The sequence below is a fragment of the Mytilus edulis genome, chromosome 4 (genome assembly GCF_963676685.1).
Source record: "Mytilus edulis chromosome 4, xbMytEdul2.2, whole genome shotgun sequence".
Classification (NCBI taxonomy): domain Eukaryota; kingdom Metazoa; phylum Mollusca; class Bivalvia; order Mytilida; family Mytilidae; genus Mytilus; species Mytilus edulis.
Window position 1 is genome coordinate 66156833 of NC_092347.1, and position 21980 is coordinate 66178812.

The following is a 21980-nucleotide window of genomic DNA, read 5'->3' on the forward strand; positions in this document are numbered from 1 at the left end:
ATTAGAATTTGCAAATTACTTTGATTACTTATCATTAATTTCATAAACAATTATGGAACTATATATGTCAGATAGATCATCATTAGATCTTATCAGCCAGTCATTGTCACCTGACCTTGACCTCATTTTCATGTTCTGGCAGCCATATAACTTTAGTTTTCGAAATAAGTTTTGTGTCTTAGTAATTATGCTTTAGTATAGATTAATATTATGTTAGCTATCTATTTAATGTTCAATTTTTCAATAACTTGAACAAATTTAATAACTAGATGATTGGTTAAAACTACACACCTACCATAAGTTACCACTATTCTTCAGTAGGTCACAAATCTTTACTTTAGTTGAAAGGAAAAGAAGGTAAAACAAAAAAGTGTATTCAAATTTGTTGAATTCAGAACTCCCTAAATCAGTTTATCATGTATAGTCTTTAATAAAGGCAACAATAGTATACTGTTGTTCAATAGTCATGAATCAATTAAATAAAAACAAATCCTGGCCATAAACCAACGTTTCTAAAGAGGGACGAATGATACCAGAGGGACAGTCAACCGAAAATAAACTGACAAGGCTAACTTATCTACCTTTCAAAACATTTATCTATACACAATAACTTATTTTTTGAAATACTGAAATGAAGCTGTAAATATGAATGAACTGTATACAGTAAAGGTGAAATAAGATAGTTTAACTTTAGAAAAAAGTAACAATGTTTAAAAAAATTAAATATTTAGTATGTTGATAGGTTGCTGGCAGTATATATTCATTTGACTTAATCTTAAATAATTTAGCTAATAAGCTATGAACTAGAAGTGTTTAAACAAAGACATATTTTCAAAAGTTTTATTTATGAAGTCACCAGTCTAGTGTATGACTTCACTAAAGGTTTTAAGAACTGACTGTGAACATCTGTTTGTTTTGCATAATTTTAAAGCACAGTTATTGCTTTCTATGCAAAACACCTTTAAAATAATAGATTCATGGCATTTACAGGTTAAATTATCTGTTTTCTTCCCCAGAGGGTAGGCATCATCAAAGCACAACATCGAGAGCAAAATACTGAGAAAAACAAACCCTACCAAGGTACACTTAGAAGGACTGCAGTTTCTGTTTAGAATTCAGTTCTTTGTTCTCCAAAGAATATGATAGATGACAGGTCGACAATATTTGATGTGTAGATTGGTTTAGGGAGAAGCTGTCAGTTATGACCTTGAGCTTATTTTCTCATTCGAGTAGTTAATTAAGATACACACCACAGGTTACAGGTTAACACTATTTGGTATGCAGATTTGTTGTGTTCTTGCCTTGAACTAGGTTTTGAATCAAGTAAATATAACCCAAGTATATAGAATTACAATGTTTTAACAATTTTTTATGTGAATACTTTGAAAGAAGTCAGTTTTAACCAGACATGACTCTTCGTTGCTCGACAGTCTTAACAATTTTGAAAGAAAAAGACAACCATAGTTGATAATCGTGATAGTTGCTTGAAAAACATGACAAAGTAATCATTTTTAGAATTTTCACATTGCTTAGACATGGAAAAATATTACATACTAAACTCGTTCAAAGGGTATCTACACGTCTCAATCTTCAAAATCGTTTATCTAAAAACACTGCCATCGCTAACATTTTTAACAATAAAAATTGTGGTTACCCTTCTATCGATAAGTGTTATGCCAAAAAATGACTTACATGTCCCCGTCTTTCCACCAACAATACGGTAAGGTCCACGTTTAATGGTCGCACATTTTCTTTAAATTTTGAAAGAACTATGTCAATTGGACATGCTTTGATACTATATGCGCTTGAATTTTTACTTGATAACGTTTTTGTTCACTTTGGAGATTCCGTATATCGTCAAGTTATTGGAATTCCAATTGGGACTAACTGTGCACTACTTATTGCGGACCTGTTTTTGTATTCTTATGAGTTACAATTTATGACTAAAATTAGCAAAGACCCATCGAAACAACATTTGATACAAAAATTTAACAATAATTTTAGATATTTGGATGATATATTGGCTCTTAATAATGACTACTTCAGTATGTATACTAAAGAAATCTACCCTGTTGAACTTACTTTAAATAAAACTAATATTAACAATGCCCACTGCCCTTTCCTCGATCTTGATATCTATATCATTAACGGGAAGCTTAATACAAAAATTTATGATAAAAGAGATGATTTTTCATTTCCTATCGTTAATTATCCATTTTTAGATGGTGACATTCCCTTGCCACCATCTTATGGTGTTTATACTATCATAAAATATACGAGAAGAACATAACCCGTGTCATGCCAACAGCTGTTTTTAAAAATAAATGTGTTTAGTTCCAATGCAAAGACCCTATAAGTGAATCAATATATATATCTCAACTTGTACGATTCACTCGTGTATGTAACAACGTATTAGATTTTAGCGAGAGAAATTTATGTATTACTGAAAAATTATTACACCAGGGTTTTCGATATCACAAACTAGTCAAAACATTTATTAAATTTTATCATCGGTATAAGGAAATAATTCGTGAATATAACTCAACATGCAGACATATTATACGTAATATTCTTTACAAAGCACAAAAACGTCAGTATTCACCTCAAAAGCTTACAAAACCTTTAAACAGACTTATTGAGAGTGGGATATAGTTACGTTACTGTTGTCAGGTCATTAAAGACTGCATATTTTGGCTTTAATATTGATTCACTTATAGGGTCTTTGCATCGGAACTAAACACATTTATTTTTAAAAACAGCTGTTGGCATGACACGGGTTATGTTCTTCTCGTATACTTTATGATAGTATGATACTAAACCCCGTACGAGAGGGATTGTGCCTGATATTCATATGATGAAGACATAATCTTTCAATCAGATTAATTGAGGTCTGGAGCTGGCGTGTCAGTTAACTGCTAGTAGTCTGTTGTTATTTATGTATTATTGTCATTTTATTTATTTTCTTTTGTTACATCTTCTGACATCGGACTCGGATTTCTCTTGAACTGAATTTTAATGTGCGTATTGTTATGCGTTTACTTTTCTACATTGGCTAGAGGTATAGGGGGAGGGTTGAGATCTTATAAACATGTTTAACCCATGCACCGCAATTTTGCGCCTGTCCCAAGTCAGGAGCCTCTGGCCTTTGTTAGTCTTGTATGATTTTTAATTTTAGTTTCTTGTGTATAATTCGGAGTTTAGTATGACGTCCATTATCACTAAACTAGTATACATATTTTTTAAGGGGTCAGCTGAAGGACGCCTCCGGATGCGGGAGTTTCTCGCTACATTTGAGGACTTCGTCTGTTGTCTACTCTATGATCGGGTTGTTGTCGCTTTGACACATTCCCCATTTCCATTCACAATTTTATTTAAGATTGTTTGCAAGAACAAATTTTCTGTTGTTGCTTAAAGTACTGCTTACATTACACGAAGTCCTTACGAGCAATACACTACAAACGATCAAGTAGATAGAATAACCAAAATTCGTTTTATTAAGACTACAAGGACCATTATGCCAAATTTCACATTTTATTTAAATAACAAAAATGATTAAGATCTTCAACTAATCTTTTGTGAGTAAAGCATTCCTTTGTCAATTCATTTTAATATGCAGTCATTTTGTTTATTTTCTTTGGTTACATCTTCTGACATCAGACTCGGACTTCTCTTGAACTGAATTTTAATGTACGTATTGTTATGCGTTTACTTTTCTACATTGGCTAGAGGTATAGGGGGAGGGTTGAGATCTCACAAACATGTTTAACCCCGCCGCATTTTTGCGCCTGTCCCATGTCAGGAGCCTCTGGCCTTTGTTAGTCTTGTATTATTTTAATTTTAGTTTTTTGCGTACAATTTGGAAATTAGTATGGCGTTCATTATCACTGAACTAGTATATATTTGTTTAGGGGCCAGTTGAAGGACGCCTCCGGGTGCGGGAATTTCTCGCTACATTAAAGACCTGTTGGTGACCTTCTGCTGTTGTTTTTTTCTATGATGGGGTTGTTGTCTCTTTGGCACATTCCCCATTTCCATTCTAAATTTTATACTTGTTGACAAAACAGTAAAAATTGAGGATTGATGGTGTACCAAAAGCCCAATGACACCATACTTGTTCAAGTAATATGTTTTGTCTTGGTAGATCTAAATAAACGGATATTAAAACATGAAAGGTCACCAAATAAAGTTTTTCATACAATTGAGCAACTGTCCACTACACAAAATGTATATTGAAAAGAACTGCGGTTTCTGCATTTAATGTACCGTTAAGCATTTCAATAAAGGAATATTTAAATATTTCTACAATTTCATTCTGCGAATAGATTGTTCCGTTTTAGATCATATCGATCTTTGATATGATATTGCAGGTGCAAAAATATTACAACATTTAGTGTTAAACGTATACAAAAAAAATAACAATATCTGATAGAATGTCAAGAAAATAATTATTAATCACATTTCGGAGATGAAATGAGATTTAAATGACCCTTCTTTTGAAGTATTGAAAAATAATCACAATAATTTAACGATTTTCTTCTTAGTTCAGTTTTTTTGTGATTTTCCTTTTTTTGTAACAGGGAAACTGCTCATCGTGTGTAATTAAAACATTTCCAGACATGATATTTCATCTTATAGCAAAGTACAGTAAGACAATTTTAATTTTTTGTTTGAACTCTGAAATTGTGACATTCAGGGCACCAGTAGTCAATCATTTCTTAAATTTAGGCAGATGTTACATGTTGTTAATTCATTTCTTTCGCAGCTGTAAACCACGTACTCAGAAATTTGAAGGTCCATGACTATTCGCAACTATCAATTTGTTCATAAGGCTGACTAATTCCGTTTTCCTTTCCATACATTTTTCTTGCATGTTTTCCATCCGGCGACAATACTATTATATTATTAATACCATATGAAGCAATATAAACGTTTGAGTCTTTATCTATAGCTATCCTGTACGGAAGACTAACTGATTGATTTTTGTTTTCCCACATCTGCTCTTGTGCTAATGCGGCGTAAAGCAACCAACAATCAATCAATCAATCACACATCTTCTCTCTAGTAACAATATTATAGCATGATGCTACGGCGTTGTTTGATCCATTAGTATACAATATCTTGTCTTTGGGTGTTTCAAAACTCCATGAGGTCAATTGCAAGGTATTGTGTTTAACCAAAGTAGAAGAGCAATTGCATGAAACATTGACTTTCTCTATACCTTTGCCAGTATTACAGTATATCAAGTGGCCATCTCTGTAACATATTCCGAAACAGGTACTGGCTGTTTTGATTGTGCTTTTCAGTTTTTTGGTTAAAATGTTGATAATTTGAAATTGATTTGAAGATGGAAGTGAAACAGCGACAACATCTACCGGGTATTGACTCGACAACTGATGTATGTTAGTTTTCACGGTTTTCACGTGTCACGGTACTTGTCTATCCCAAATTCATGTATTTGGTTTTGATGTTATATTTGTTATTCTCGTGGGATTTTGTCTGATGCTTGGTCCGTTTCTGTGTGTGTTACATTGTAGTATTGTGTCGTTGTTCTCCTCTTATATTTATGCGTTTCCCTCAGTTTTAGTTTGTTAACCCGATTTTGTTTTTTGTCCATGGATTTATGAGTTTGAACAGCGGTATACTACTGTTGCCTTTATTTATATTTCATCTTCCTTCAAGATCAGAAGACGTTTGTTTGCTGTTGTCTACCAGGAAGATGTCTCCCGTACTAGAAAAACAGCAACCTACTACATTATCAAATTCAAATTTTCTTTTTAACGTCATTTTTATATCATTGATACGTGTACATTTTGTAGGTGGTGTATGACGACGAGCTCTGGTCTGCACTTGTTGATCTTCCCTGTCTGCAATACCACCATTGGAGAACTAAATTCAACAGATATTGAACCGAATGATGCAACCATAGACAAAAAGTTGAATACATTGTCCTCAATTTTACAGTTCAAGTCTTTTTTTTTGTAAGCTACCGTCCTCAAATAACGACTGTATAAATGTTTCATGTTTCTTCATTTCTGTTTCCATCATTTTACTCACAAGAAATGTCTGTAGGTCTGACGCATATTCTTTGATAGCTAACATATTAGTTTGCAATAGATTCAAATTTCCCGCATTTTCAGCAAGTTTTCCAAGTAAGTCTTCTATTTTAGATTTAACTTTCTCTTCTTCGGCATAGAGATCTTGAATTATTCGTTGCTCTAAGATGCCAAGGTGCTCGTTAATTTTTTTACGGATCTGTTTTATTTCATCGTGAAACTTCTGACTTTGGTTCTTGATTTCAGCAAGATTTTGTTTTCGATCTTTTTCAACTTTCTCGGAACTGATTTTGACCCATTTCAGATTATCAGCAAGACTTTCCAATAAGACTAAAGTCTTTACTGTCTGTATAACATTCTAAAATGATAATATCCCAAGACAATTAGCATGGTTTGAATATATGGTTTAAATGCATAATGGACAACCGATTCTTTAATGTTGCGGACAATAGTTCTGTCATGCTGTGAACAGTATGGTGATATATTGGCTATCGATGGAGGTAATTCTTTATAATTGTCAACAGATATAACATCATGGTTACACAAGGCTTTCGATGCCTTGTAATACTTCAGACATTGGGAGCACAGTTCTTCATCACATTTAGGGCACCAGTAGTCAGCATTTGTTATGGAACGCCACAGCTGTCTTAAATGGAACACTGATATTACTTTATGTTGTTTTATTATTACTTAATGATATTTTGTCTTTACTTAATATGGTTTTGACATTACTTAGTGATGTTTTAATATAACTCAATATGGAATAGTCATTACTTAATGATATTTCGATATTACACGATATGGTTTCGTGTTGACTTGATATAGTTTTGTCATTACTCAATATGGTTTTGTCATTACTCGATGTGGTTTCACCATTATTTAATATGATTGTTTCATTAGTCAATGTGGTTTTAACATTACTTGATGTGTATGTGACTTAACGTAATGTAGGTGTTTCATTACATGATGAGGTTTTGTTATTTCGTAATGATGATTTGTCTATTCTTTGGTCTTCTTGAGAAGATTCGAATGTAAGTCTCATTTAGGAGATTTCGAGTTGAAAGTCGAGCTATTTCATATGTCTTCTTGAGTTCGTAATTAAATTTTCTATCGCGGAACAAGGGCTTTTGCTCGGGCTTCCGAAAAGAGGGCTCTGGGATATGCGTACTGAATAAACAATGTTGCAGTATACAAAACGCAACATGGGAGTTGAAATAAAGTTACTAGTAGATGTGGTGTGATTGCCAATGAGACAACTATCCACCAGTGATTAAATGCAGGGGATGTAAGAAATCATATATAGGCAACCGTACAGCCTTCAACACTCCGTATAGTCAGCCACAAAAGGCCACCATGCACTATGTGAAAAAAAATCAAACGAAAAAACTAACGGTCTATTTTACAAAAAACCAAATATGACACATATGTATACAACAACACAATATAACTTCATGCTCCTGACTTGGGACAGGTACATAAAGAAAGTGCACGCGGCGGAGTTTAACATGTATGTGAGTAAACATCGGACTGTAACAGTAGTGTAACAGCACAACACGAGAAAAAAATGTAAACTAGACAAAGTGATGCCCCAGCACTCCACTCATTTAACCGCTTATTCCCCAAGAAGGACAAAGTTCAATCTTTCTCCCAAAAGAGGAAAAATAATAAAAAGAAAAATCCCTGACCACATGCACACATTCAATCAATACATGTACATACAGCTAGCAGAGTGATAAATTCCTAGTATTCAAACTGTAGGAAGAGTTACCTGGAAACGCCCTACTTATGCAAGTAAGTTTCCAAAAATTACAAAGTTCAACTTTCTCCGAAAAGAGAACATATTAATAAAAATTAAACCCTGACCACACCTTCAATATATGTACAAACAGACAGTAAAGAGAAAACTTCTAGGATTCAAACTGTTAGAGGAGTTATGAGGAATAACTATATACCAATAATAAATGAGACGGACGGACGGACAGAGGTTAAACACTATGCCCCCAACTTTCAGTTGCAGTAGCTTAAGAACAGTTTTAATTGGCTGACTAGACTAAATAGATCGATATGACTGGGTAATTTAAATCCATCGGGGTGATCTCGGGTTCCCCAGAAAGGTAATGAGATTTTGCTCAACGTGTGGCACTCTTCGTGTTATTCACAAAATTACAAACCGAGTGAATTGGTTTTATTTGGAAGTTCACATTCGAGTAAATGAAGAAAGTATTATGGTTACGACAACTGGAACATGTTCGTCGTCACATGTGAAACAGATATTCCAAAAAGTTTATTTTTCATTTAGTGCGAGGTAGATCAGAGAATTCAATTGATTAAAAGTAAAAGATTGATATTCGTATACATGTTTAAATGATCATTAACGCTAAAAAAATCGGAGAATTCTTATTTTATAGTACTAATGCTTGTCGCTTAGTCCGAGCCCCCCATCCCCCGATTTTCCTGTGGCTTAAGTGTGAGTTGATTTGATGTGTTTCATTTGTTAACAAAAAAGTATTAATCTTTGTGTCGAGCCTGCGACATCAATGTCGTCGATAGTGGCGTCATTTCCTGACCCTTTATAGCTTACTATGGGGTATGGGGTTTGCTCATTGTTGAAAACCATACAGTTTTGTTTTATTTAAATAAAACCGAATTAAACTGTTTTGACATGATAAATTTATTACCTCCATGAAGTGTTTTGAAACTTGTATAGGAGTTTTTCCTCAATATCAAGAAAAAGCATCTACAGAGAAACTTTTTTTTTTACCGATAAATGTACAGCCGATCAACATTACGCTTTTACACTGAAAGCAGCAATATCAGGCGAGACAAAGCGTTCCGTGGACTATTTTACAAATTTATTATAATACTGCTTCTATTTGAGAACTTCGGATCAAATAACAGGACCAAGTGTTTTGGGGATATCCCAATTATGTCCGAATTACTGTAACATTTTTAGGATTTATTTTTTTATTATTGTCTGCTGTTCCCCTTTTTCATACCAAATAAGTCTGAACAACCACTCGAACTTTAATTTAGACTTTAACTTTGGCGATACCCATCCAAAGCACATTAAACAAACGACATATTGAAATCTGTTCAGAAATGATTTTTTTTTTCACATAGTGCATGGTGGCCTTTTGTAGCTGACTATACGGAGTGTTGAAGGCTGTACGGTTGCTTATATATGATTTCTTACATCCCCTGCATTTAAACTCTGGTGGATAGTTGTCTTATTGGCAATCACACCACATCTAAATATTTCTACAAATTCGTTCGGTGAAAAATTATCTATTATAGGTCATGCTGATCTTTAATTATATTACATGATTCAATAGCACAAATATCAAAACATTGTTTTGGAACTAAACGCATTTATTTAAAAACCAGCTGCTGGCATGACACGTGTTATGTTCTTCTCATATATGTTATGATGGTATGATATTAAACCCGGCTAACGGGAGGGGTTGTGCCTGATATTTATATGATGAAGACATAATCCTTCAATCAGTTTAATTGAAGTCTGGAGCTGGTGTGTCAGTTAAATGCTAGTAGTCGGTTGTTATTTATGTATTAATGTCATTTTATTTATTTTCTTTGGTTACATCTTCTGACATCAGACTCAGACTTCTCTTGAACTGAATTTTAATGTGCGTATTGTTATGCGTTTACTTTTCGACATTGGCTAGAGGTATAGGGGGAGGGTTGAGATCTCATAAACATGTTGAACCCCGCTGCATTTTTGAGCCTGTTCCAAGTCAGGAGCCTCTGGCCTTTGTTAGTCTTGTATTATTTTTAAGTTTAGTTTCTTGTGTACAATTTGGAGTTTAGTATGGCGTTCATTATCACTGAACTAGTATATATATTTGTTTAGGAGCCAGCTGAAGGACGCCTCCGGATGCTGGAATTTCTCGCTGCATTGAAGACCTGTTGGTGACTTTCTGCTGTTGTCTGTTCTATGGTCGGGTTGTTGTCTCTTTGACACATTCCCCATTTATATTCTCAACTTTATTGAAATGTATTGTTTTACAATAAATCTGCATCTGATTGCATATCGAGGATATAGCTTTTATGTACATTTCGGATATAAAAAGATGTTCAAACAACCTTTCCCCTTTGACATATTGAAATAAAACACAATATATTATATAAAAAAATCAGGGAATTGCCAATCACGTGTAAACATTTGATACCCAGACATAATATTTTACCATTTAGCAAAAAATAAAATGAAATTTTCTAAAGAAAAGTACAATATTCTGTTTAGAATTGCAGTCATTTCAATAGATTTCTGCCAGACTTCATTTTTTTTCTTTCAATATTTCTTTTCTTTTGTAAACTACGTAATAATAACTGTATTCTAACATAGCTCGTACAATATAGGTCCATTATTATTCGCAACCAGCAATTTGTCTTTCGTAACATTAAACGCGAGTCCAAAAGGATTATCAATTCCGTCATCTTTACCAAGCAGCTTTCTTGCTTGTTTTCCATCTGGCGACAATACAATTATACTATTGTTACCAGGTGAAGCAATATAAACGTTCGAGTCTTTATCTACAGATATTCCTCGCGGATAACTAACTAATTGATCTTTGTATTCCCACATCTTCTCTCCAGTCAACGAACAGCATGTTACTGTATGGCGGGAGTTATTGGTATAAAATATCTTGTCTTTGGATGTTGTTACAAAACTCCAAGTGACCAAGGTATTGTCTATGACCAAAGTAGAAGAGCAGTTGTCTGATACATTAAATTTCTGTATATCTGTCCAAGTAGTATAATATAAGTGGCACTCTCTGTAACATATACTACAACAGAAACTGTTTGTTTTTATCATACTTTCAATTGTTTTTGTTACAATGTTGATGATTTGAATTTGATTCGAATAAGACAATGAAACAGCGACTGTCTTGTCATCGATAAAAGTAACATCTAATGGGTTTTGATTCGATGACAGAGTTATTGGTATTTTACTCTTCAAAGTGCCATCTGCCTTTAAGAAAAGAAGACATTTTTTGCTGTTGTCTAGCAGGACGATGTCTCCATTACTAGAAATAGAACACCCTATAATATTATTTAATTCAAGTTTTCTTTTGAACATCATTGTTATATCATTGATAGGTGTAGGTGGTGCGCGATGTAATGTTCCAATCTGTGCTTGTTTGCCTTTCTCTGTCTGCAATACTACCAATGGAGAACTCGATTCAACAGATATTGAACCAAATGAAGTAACAGTAGACAATAAATCGGATATCTTGTCCCCAATTTTACAGTTCAAGTCTATCTTCTGTAAACTACCGTCCTCAAATAACGACTGCATAAATATTTCATGTTTCTTAATTTCGGTTTCAATCATTTTACTCCCAAGAAATGTCTGCAGGTCTGACGCATATTCTTTTAAAGCTGACATATTAGTTTGCAATAAATCCAAATTTCCCGAATGTTCAGCAAGTTTTACAAGCAAGTCTTCTATTTGTGATTTAACTTTTTCTTCGGCAGCATATAGATCCTGTAGTATGTGTTGTTCTAAATTGTCAAGGTGCTCGTTTAATTTATTACGAACCTTTTTTATTTCATCGTGAAATTTCTGCTTTTGTTTCTGTATTTCATCAAAATTTTGTTTCCGATCTTTTACAACTCTCTCGGCATTCATTTTAATGTCTTTAAGATTCCGATCAAGACTTTCCATTAAAACTGAAATCTTTGCTGTCTGTATGACATTCTCCAGCGATAATATACCAACACAATTAGCATGGTTGGATGGAATACACAGTGGACAACATAGACTTTCATGTTGCGGACAATAATTCTTGAATTTTCTATCATGCTGTGAACAGTATGGTGATATATCGGCTATCAAGGGAGGTAATTGTTTATAGTTGTCAACAGATATAACATCATGGTTACGCGTGGCTTTCGATGCATTGTGGTGCTTCAAACATTGGGAGCATAGTCCTTCATCACAATCAGGACACCAGTAGTCAGCGTTTGTTGTCGTGTGCTGAGAGTCACAAACACCACATAAAACTGTGCTGGATGATGCCATTTAAGTCTAGCTCTGCTGAAAATAAGATTTTTTTAATTATAATAGCAGTTTGTTTAAACAAGGATTTGTATTGTATAGAAGGTATACACATCCATTGATTAACGCGGTTGTTTATATATCTCATTTTAAGTTTCCTTTTGTAACTGGTCCCTTAAAATTGATAACACTATTCGAGGAACAAAGGTGTGAATATTGTCTAAATAAATACAATGCTATTGTATAGAACAGATATGATTATATAAAACAATTCAGAATTGGCATGCTTTTCCTGTCTGAATGCATATTACATAATGTTTACTCTATTAATAATTATTATTGTTAGAGTTGTACATGTTTATATATAAGTTTATCTCCTTGTATCTGTATACAAAGATTTACGATTACTGAAAGGTTTATTCAATCCACAAAATACCTGTTTTATAAGGCTGACGATTTCATGATTTAGATCCTTTCTTACACTTTTGGGTTGTATGAAATTCAGTCAACTGAGCCATGTTCACTTAAATATAAAGGGGACTATAAAAATATCGACTTATGATGAAAATTTAAGGGGCATTACATACCCCAAAAAACAAAAACAAAATAAAATCTTTTTTTCAAACATTTTATAGCAGACTAATATAAAAATAATATTTTGCTCTTTTCGGTCATTTTTTTTCAATTTCGTCAACATAAGCTTAAAAAGCATCGCAGTTGTATTACTGACTTGCATCATAATTCGTATCCATGCAACCTTTTAATTTTGACCTTAATGGATATCAATTGTTGATGTCTTTCCCATTAGTTCTATTCATTGAAAGAAAAGGATGAAACATTAAAATGTAATTAAGGAGACACAGGGGAAGGGCGAGGTTTTACCGAGCCCTTGCCCAATTTTGTGCCGAATACAAAAAGTTTATATCATTCTGACATTGACCTAATATTGTTGTATACTGCAATTAAATTAATACATTGATAGCTATTTAAATAGTCAATCAATGAACTTCTGATTGCAGAAAAAGTTATCCATGCTTAAATTGACATTGCACAAACTATAGCTGTGTTAAATTATTTAGTAAATAGACACAACTAGTTGCAGTATAGAATTGAAAGCATGCTTCTAAAAGAGGGACGAAAGATACCAGAAGGACAGTCAACTCATAGATTAATAAAAAGTAAACTGACAACGCCACGGCTAAAAATAAAAAGACAAACAGACAATAATAGTACAGAAGACACAACATAGAAAACTTAAGACTAAGCAGCACGAAATTATCGTTATTATTTAGAAATTATCTAAATTATCATCTGAATTTGTAATTGCATATAAAAAGGAACTTAAGGCAGCAAGGAGTCCGTGCATATAAGCTGGATTAAACAAACAAATTAAAACAATGCAACAAGAACACTTGTGCTGAATGGCCAACAATTCGATCTTGCTAGTTATATTAGCAAGACGCAATTCTTTGTATATATCTTTCATTGTTTAAGTTATAAAAGCAGAATTTAAAAAAAGGGTTCATCTTGATTTAAGGGCAACAGATCCAGTAATGGGAAAATTCTCACTGTAACTTATTCTGAGTAAAATTGAGAAAGGAAATGGGGAATGTGTCAAAGCGACAACAACCCGACCATAGAACAGACAACAGCCGAAGGCCACCAATGGGTCTTCAATGTAGCGAGATTTCTCGCACCCGTAGGTGTCCTTCAGCTGGCCCCTAAAACTAAGTATACTAGTACAGTGATAATGGACGTCATACTAAACTCCGAGTTATACACAAGAAACTAAAATTAAAAATCATAATAGACGAACAAAGGCCAGAGGCTCCTGACTTGGGACAGGCGCAAAATTGCGGCGGGGTTAAACATGTTTATGAGATCTCAACACCCCTATACCTCTAGCCAATGTAGAAAAGTGAACGCATAACAATACGCACATTAAATTCAGTTCAAGAGAAGTCCGAGTCCAATGTCAAAAGATACAACAAAAGAAAATAAATAAAATGACAATAATACATAAATAACAACAGACTACTAGCAGTTAACTGACATGCCAGCTCCAGACCTCAATTAAACTGGTTGAAAGAGTATGTCTTCATCATATGAATATCAGGCACATTCCCTCCCGTTAGGGGTTTAGTATCATACTATCATAAAATATAACAGAAGAACATAACCCGTGTCATGCCAATAACTGTTGTTTTATTTTTTGGTTTTTTTTTCGAAATCAAGTTATTAATAATTTTAAAATAAAACTTCGTGTTATAATTTTTTGTCTCTCAATAAGCAAGTAGAGGGTTGATTAACGTCATAACAACTTAATGCTCAAGCCGTTTTCAAAAACGTAGGTAAAAGACACTAACTAAAATTGGTAGAAATTCATCACTTCTTTAACTAGTAAACTGATAATTTTGATCAGTTTTACTTATTTCTAAATTTAATTTTGCTTATCATTGTTTAAAGCTTATCTCTATCTACTATAGTTTTCCACACCCACTATGGTAAAATTCAGTGTCAATAATCCAAAAATGAGTTGGTTGACTATTTCGGTCATTACGGTTTCTGCAGAAAATGCAAAATCAACCCCATTCAAGCGCAATAACTACCTATAAAGGGTCATATATTTCGATCATGCTAATTCATTTATAGATCCTATTTTAATTGCTGCTTATATTTTCAGTATCCAATTTTCCTTTAACTATAATAACTTCGAAAAAAGTGGTAAAAATCGTTTTCAAGTGTATAATAATCACTATAAGGGGTCAAAAGAGACGTCAAAGATACAAACGGGCGTTCAAATCTCGAATTTGAATATCAACTGACAACGCCATAGCAAAAAAGAAAGTAAAAAAAGACAAACAACAGTGAAACACAAAAACAACCAAGGTACCCCAGAGCGGTGAGCAGAGGCTACTCTACATGTAGCACCTATTGACGACATGACCATAAATGATCATTTAAAGATATTTCAGTCGGTCATTTCTACTATTATAAAAGTTTTTCTATAGCTATAACAATTTTCAAGAAAATAAACAACAATGTAATACCAGGGGCAATAATTCCAATGAAGGTTGTCTCATTTTTCTAAAATGTTAAATTTGTACTGGCTTACAACTTTTATATAGTCAAAACTACCGTGTTTAAATTCTAAAACAAACCTTTCGTCATCAGGTGAGCTCATGAAAAACATGACCTAAAAGAAACACCACGAAATTAAATGAGAACAATAACTCCTACTTCTTAGACAATTTAGCGCAGATCAAGTAATAAGGGGCCTAAACAAGCAGGGGTGCATTCATGTGCTCTGGATAACTATTTGTGTGAAATATCAAAGCTATTATAGGTAACTTGAATATAATTTGGTTCATAATATCTTACCTGATCTAATGAATGATATCATGAACAAGGAAGGTTAAAAGTATAAATAGATATGTGACGACAGACTTCACGTGACTCGTTGTAGTATTGCTAAATCTATATTTAAGATATGGAATGTTTTTCAATTTAAGTGACATGTATCTCGCCTGAAAGTTAACCCAGAAGCATTGGTGAATATATTAAAGAAAATTGTTTTTTAACTAGTATAGCACAAATGAAATACTATTATACTCGATACAGTTGAATACGAAAATAAAAGAACAACCTGCTCCCTCCCAAATCACCAACAACAAAACGAACTAGAGGCTCCAATGAGCCTGTGTCGACCACCTAATACTTTTATTTACAATTGATGCATGAAATGATGCAATCGTTTTACATTTTCTATTGTTTCAGATCTATATAAGATTACTAAAATTTATCAAAAATTGTTAAATTTGACTTTAAAGGTCAATACCTCCTTATTGGGAAAATTAATCATTTTGTCATGTTGACTCATTTGTAGATCTTATTATGCTGAACATCATTTCTGTTTACTTTTTATTTCTATCCATAATATTATTCAAGATAATAACAAAAAACTGCAAATTTTACTAATTCAGGGGAGGCAACCCAACAACAGCTTGTCTGAAACATCATGAACATTCAGGACAGATAGATAATAACCTAATGAACACTTTCACACTTAAGCATGTCGGCCATATTGATTTGTGGGTGGGATCATCGGACATATTTTTTTTTAATTAAAATACCCTAGTGATGATAGTAGTAAAGTTTGGTTAAATGTGACCGAGTAGTTTCGGAAAAGAAGATTTTTGTAAAATATTACAAAAATTTAAGAACAATTTTTAAAAAGTGCAGCAACCCAACAACTGGTTGTTTGATGCTCCTGAATATTTCAGGTCAGATAGATCTTAACATGATGAAAATTTGTATTCTTTCAGATTTGCTTTAAATGCTTTAGTTTCAAAGATTTAAGTCAAAAACTACATTTTACCCCTATGTTCTATTTTTAGCCAAATCGGCCATCTTGGTTGGCAAGCGGGGTCACCGGACACATTTTTTAAACTAAATGCCCAAGTGATGAATGGTAAAGTTTGGTAAAATTTGGCCTGAGAGTGTAAGAGGACATAATATTTGTAAAAGTTAACGGACGACGGACAACGGACAACATACAACGGATTAGTGATGAGAAAATTCACTTAGCAAATTAGCTAAAAAAGAACAGATAAGTAAACTTGATTACACTAAACATCTCTAAAACTATTAACAGTATAGACTTATAGTAGTGACCCTTGACTCTAAACTGTTTTAAAGTATTGATTGATTGTTTCACCAGTGAATGTCCAATTATTCAGAACTAGTAGAGTACCATTAAACAAATAATCACACTCCGTGTAGTCAATACTAGTAGTCAATGACAATATTTTGCATAGTGGTAGACATATTTTACTTTGATGCAAATCTTTAAAATTATTTACTAAATGTTCATAAGTTCATACGTCCAGAACTATTGGAACTCGTTCAAATTATAAGACATCCTTTTAAACGTCGCAATTCCGATGGGACATGGCCGCGTCTGTTTATATCTTATAACTTAAACGAGTTGGTTGACCTTTATGGAATAACCGTTTCACAAATGATATCGGATATGTTCCTTACGTCGTAAATACAATCCCCTTCCCTTTCATGAATGTGACCTACCGAATTAGACTATTTACCAGATTTGTAGTCACATAAGCAACACGACGGGTGCCACATGTGAAGCAGGATCTGCTTACCCTTTCGGAGCACCTCAGATCACTTCTAGTTATTGGTGGGGTTCGTGTTGTTTATTCTTTAGTTTTCTATGTTGTGTCATGTGTACTATTGTTTTTCTGTTTGTCTTTTTCATTTTTAGCCATGGCGTTGTCAGTTTGTTTTAGATTTATGAGTTTGACTGTCCCTTTGGTATCTTTCGTCCCTCTTTTAAAAACGAGAGTCGCACTAATTGCCATTGCATTTAACTGAATTTTCCTGCGGAAGGTGGTTGATTGTATCCTGCCAATTCAGCTTAGCCAACCAATTAAAACTGAATGCCACGCAATAACCAATACTGCTGAAAATGGCATTAAACACCAACAGTTAATCATAAATCTATTCACTCATAAATGAGAAACGGTTGTAGAAATTAGGGTGTTTTTTTTCAAACTTGACTTTAAAGTAAATTATTTCGTATATGTTAAGAAATTTATTTTTAGTCAGTGCCTTTAAAATATTTTTTATTAAAGTATTGAAATACAAATTGTTTATATTCATATACATTGTATTTTAAGTAGATTTATATTTGAAATGTTGTATTAAAAAGTTTATATTTATATTTAGGAATATTTTTTAAAAATGATTGTGATATACATGAAGAAATCCGTTGTTACCTATACTTATGTTATTTTTAGTCAGCAAATACATTTTATGAATACAGATTTACATTTCAACTCGCATACTTTTCACAAATGATTATTATTTTAATTGTCAGTTGATAAACTTTTTTTCTTGCCCAGATTGTTGAAAAATATGTTGGTTTTTTATCAGGTTGCAAAATACCAGTATGAGCTATTGTCACCAATTAGTGTCCCTTTTCTGTCATCAATATTTTTTCAAAGATTTTCTTCTCTGGTCAAAGAAAGAACAAAAGGGTAAAATGCAGGTATTGTCAAAAAATTTATAAATTGTAGATGGAAGATACAGAAAATATGATGGGGAACAAATATTTAGAATATTGATATCTATCTTTTTTCCATTCAATTTAAATTATCAGACCACACTTCTTAGACATTATAAGAACCCCATCAATGGATTAGCGGAAGGCCTTTGCAGTGTCCCTGTCTGTCATCAACCTCAGTGAAACCTTCTTTATAAGCTAAATAGGACCTTATCGCACCTACACATTCCCTATCTTTCAGGAATTTATAGTTGAAAAGCTCTTCCTGTTTAATTTTTATGCCCCATTTATGGGCATTATGTTTTCTGGTCTGTGTTTCTGTACGTCAATCCGACTGTCCTGCATCACAAATAACGGTTTTCATACAAATGAGCAACTAACCATCACCCAAAATTGTATATAGAAAATGAACTGCGCGTGTTGATTTCTTCATTTAACTTATCGTTTTAGCATTTATTATAAAGGACGATTTTTTCATATTTCTACAAATACATTCTGCTAATATTTTGTTCTGACATTATAGATCCATTTGTCAACAATTTCAGTAAATTTCGGGCACAAATTTTTTAAATTTATTTCTTTTGCAGCTGTGAACCACGTAATCAGAACTATGTCATGCATGTCCTAATAGAATCCGTACAATGAAGGTCCATCATAATTAGCAACTATTAATTTTTCTTTTGTTACATTGAACGCGAGTCCATATGGTTTACAAATTCCGTCATCGTGCACAAGCAGTTTTCTTGCTGGTTTTCCATCCGACGACAACACAATTATACTATTGTTACCTTTTGAAGCAATATAAACGTTTGATTCGTTATCTACAGCTATCCCTAGCGGATAATGAACTGATTGATCTTTGTACTTCCACAGCTTCTGTCCGGTCAATGAACAGCATGTAACGGTGAAGTATTTGTTATTGGTATAAAATATCTTGTCTTTGGATGTAGTTACAAAACTCCAGTTGGACAAGGTATCGTCTTTAACCAAAGTATAAGGGCAATGGTCTGACAATTTTACTTTCTGTATTCCTGTGCAAGCTACACAGTAAAACAAATGACCATCAATATAACATATACCGTAACAGTAATTGGTTGCTTTTATCCATTTTTCAATTGTTTTTGTTAAAATGTTGATGATTTGAATTTGATTTGAATATTGAAATGAAACAGCAACGGTCTTGTCATCAATACAAGTGACGTCTACTGGATATTGATTTGACAAAAGTATGTCATTTTTCAAGGTTCCATATCCATTTAAGACCAGAAGACGTCGTTTGGCGTAGTCTACCAGGATGGTGTCTTCCGTACTAGAAAATGAGCACCCTGTTACACCAGTAAATTCAAGTTTTCCAGTGAACGTCATTTTTAGATCATTTATAGGTGGTGCACGATGAAATGATCCAATTTGTGCTTGCTTGACCTTTTCCGTCTGTATTTCCACCAACGGAGAACTCGTTTCCTTATATATTGAACCGAATGAAGTAACAGTAGACAATACGTCGGATATCTTGTCCGCAATTTCATAATTCAAATCAACCTTCTGTAAACTACCGTCTTCAAATAACGACTGCATAAATAATTCATGTTTCTTAGTTTCTTTTTCAATCATTTTACTTCCAAGAAATGCTTGTAGATTTGATGCATACTCTTTGATAGCTGACATATTAGATTGCAATACAGCCAATAGTTCCGTATGTTTGGTTAGTTTTTCCAGTAAGTCTTCTATTTGTGATATAACTTTCTCTTCGGCAGCATATAGATCTTTAAGAAGAAGTTGTTCTAAGCTGTCAAGGTGCTCGTTAATTTGACGACGGACCTGTTTTATGTCGTCATGAAACTTTTGCCTTTGTTTCTTGATTTCAGTAAGATTGTGTTTCCTATCTTTTTCAATTCTCTCTGCATTTATTTTGTTATCTCTCAGATTCTGATCAAGACTTTCCAATAAGGCTGAAGTCTTCGCTGTCTGAATGACATTCTCCAATGATAATATCCCAACGCAATTAGCATGGTTGGACTGAATACACAGTGGACAACCGATACTTTCATGTTGCGGACAATAATTCTGGAACTTTCGGTCGTGTAGTGAACAGTATGGTGATATATTAGCTATCGAGGGAGGTAATTGTTTATAGTTGTCGACAGATATAACATCATGGTTACGTGAGGCTTTCGATGCATTGTGATATTTCAGACATTGAAAGCACAGTCCTTCGTCACATTCAGGGCACCAATAACCAGCGTTTGATGTCGTGTGCTGAGAGTCACAAACACCACATGTAACTGTGCTGGATGATGCCATTCAAATCTTGCACTGCTGAAAATAAATATTTTAATAATTCAAATTGTTTGTTTGAACACGGATTTGTAAAGTATAGTTTCCTATATATATTTTTGTCTTATATAGTCGTTTTTCATAATTTGCAGAGGCAATTGAGCTTGTCTTGGACTAATGAGCTTGAATAAACATTTCGTGTTTCTCCTCTAAAACAAGTCCTGCTGATTTATTTTTGTTCGCACCGCTAAATACTTGTTATTTTTAATCACAATCATCTAGTATCCATAGATCGTCCCGCATGAAAATAAAACTACTGTGTATGGTTCCACAGAATCCCATAGCCATATAGATTATAAAGAAATAGGGATGTAGTTCTATCGAAATGCCGGAATGAACACATTATTTTTACGAAAATTCAGGATTAGGCATTTGTTTTCTCGGGTATCGAATGAACGCCTTCATTACCCACCCATTTGAAGATGTAGTCTGAAAAATTAGGAAAATCTGATGGAATCGGACGAACTTCCAAAGAAAAAGATACAACGTCGACCAGATCGTTTTATAAAGACTGCTACTATAAACGATTCCGAAGTTATATATCCAATCAAAACAATCTATTTTTACAACGATCATGTGTCCACGTTTTGTCAGGAGCATGCAGACATGTAGTATAGTGGTTGTCGTTGATCAATAAGGAATAAATTGATAAATGGCTGATTATTGTGTAACCTGTATTTACAACAAATTCATATAAGTACAATATTACATTACAATCAGGCAAAAAGGTTTACTATGCACTGATAAATTGAAACAAAATATTTCCAAAAAATGTATAACAAATGAGTTTTGGACGAACGGCTAAGCTATTAGAAAACTAAAAAGATAAAATGAGACAATTAGAGAATTTTTCGTCGGATACAATCACGCTCCAAGACAAAGTTCGATATTCGTTGTTGTTAGAATAGTACAACAGTTCATATTAGGTTATGCGTAGATGAAATATTAAAGCTATAAAAGGCAACTGAGATCTACATAATTTGGCTCATAATATCTTACCTTATTCATTGAATGATATCATAACCAAGGACAAGGGAGGTTAAAAGTATAAATAGAAATGTGACGACAGACAACACCACGTGACTCTTATTATAGTATTGATAAATCTATATTCAAGATACGGAATGTGTTCAATTTAAGCATATGATAGATATATTAAGTGATATTTATCATGCCTAAGGTTAATCCAGAAGCAATGATCAATAAAATGAGAGGACATTTAAATAAGTATAACACAAGTGAAATATGAGTACACACTTCACAAATTATGACACACTCAAATGCAAAATATGAAAAAATGCCCATCAAATCATCAATGAAGAGTTGGAGAAGTCCAGGCATAACCACATTTATATCCCCTCTCAACCCTTTGAGGTTTTTCGAAAGGACCTGTATGGTGGTGTTTTAGATGAAAATAGGTCTTGAAAATTTCCTGTCAACACACAGAAGAAAACCGTCAATAATTTGGTGCAATAATACATTCATAATAAAC

General features: G+C 33.4%; 2 protein-coding genes across 2 annotated transcripts; both read right to left on the bottom strand.

Moving 5' to 3' along the window:
* Nucleotides 1–10407: 10407 nt before the first annotated feature.
* Nucleotides 10408–12096, bottom strand: LOC139521483 (uncharacterized). Its single transcript, XM_071314958.1, has one exon. It carries the CDS (start codon nt 12094–12096, stop codon nt 10408–10410), a length of 1689 nt encoding a protein of 562 aa, XP_071171059.1.
* A 6038-nt stretch (nt 12097–18134) lies between these two features.
* Nucleotides 18135–21533, bottom strand: LOC139520264 (E3 ubiquitin/ISG15 ligase TRIM25-like). The gene is made up of 2 exons (XM_071312764.1): nt 21488–21533; nt 18135–20470 (listed from the first exon to the last, which is right to left on the bottom strand). Exon 2 carries the CDS (start codon nt 20453–20455, stop codon nt 18779–18781), a length of 1677 nt encoding a protein of 558 aa, XP_071168865.1. The 5' UTR covers nt 20456–20470; nt 21488–21533; the 3' UTR covers nt 18135–18778.
* Nucleotides 21534–21980: the final 447 nt, after the last annotated feature.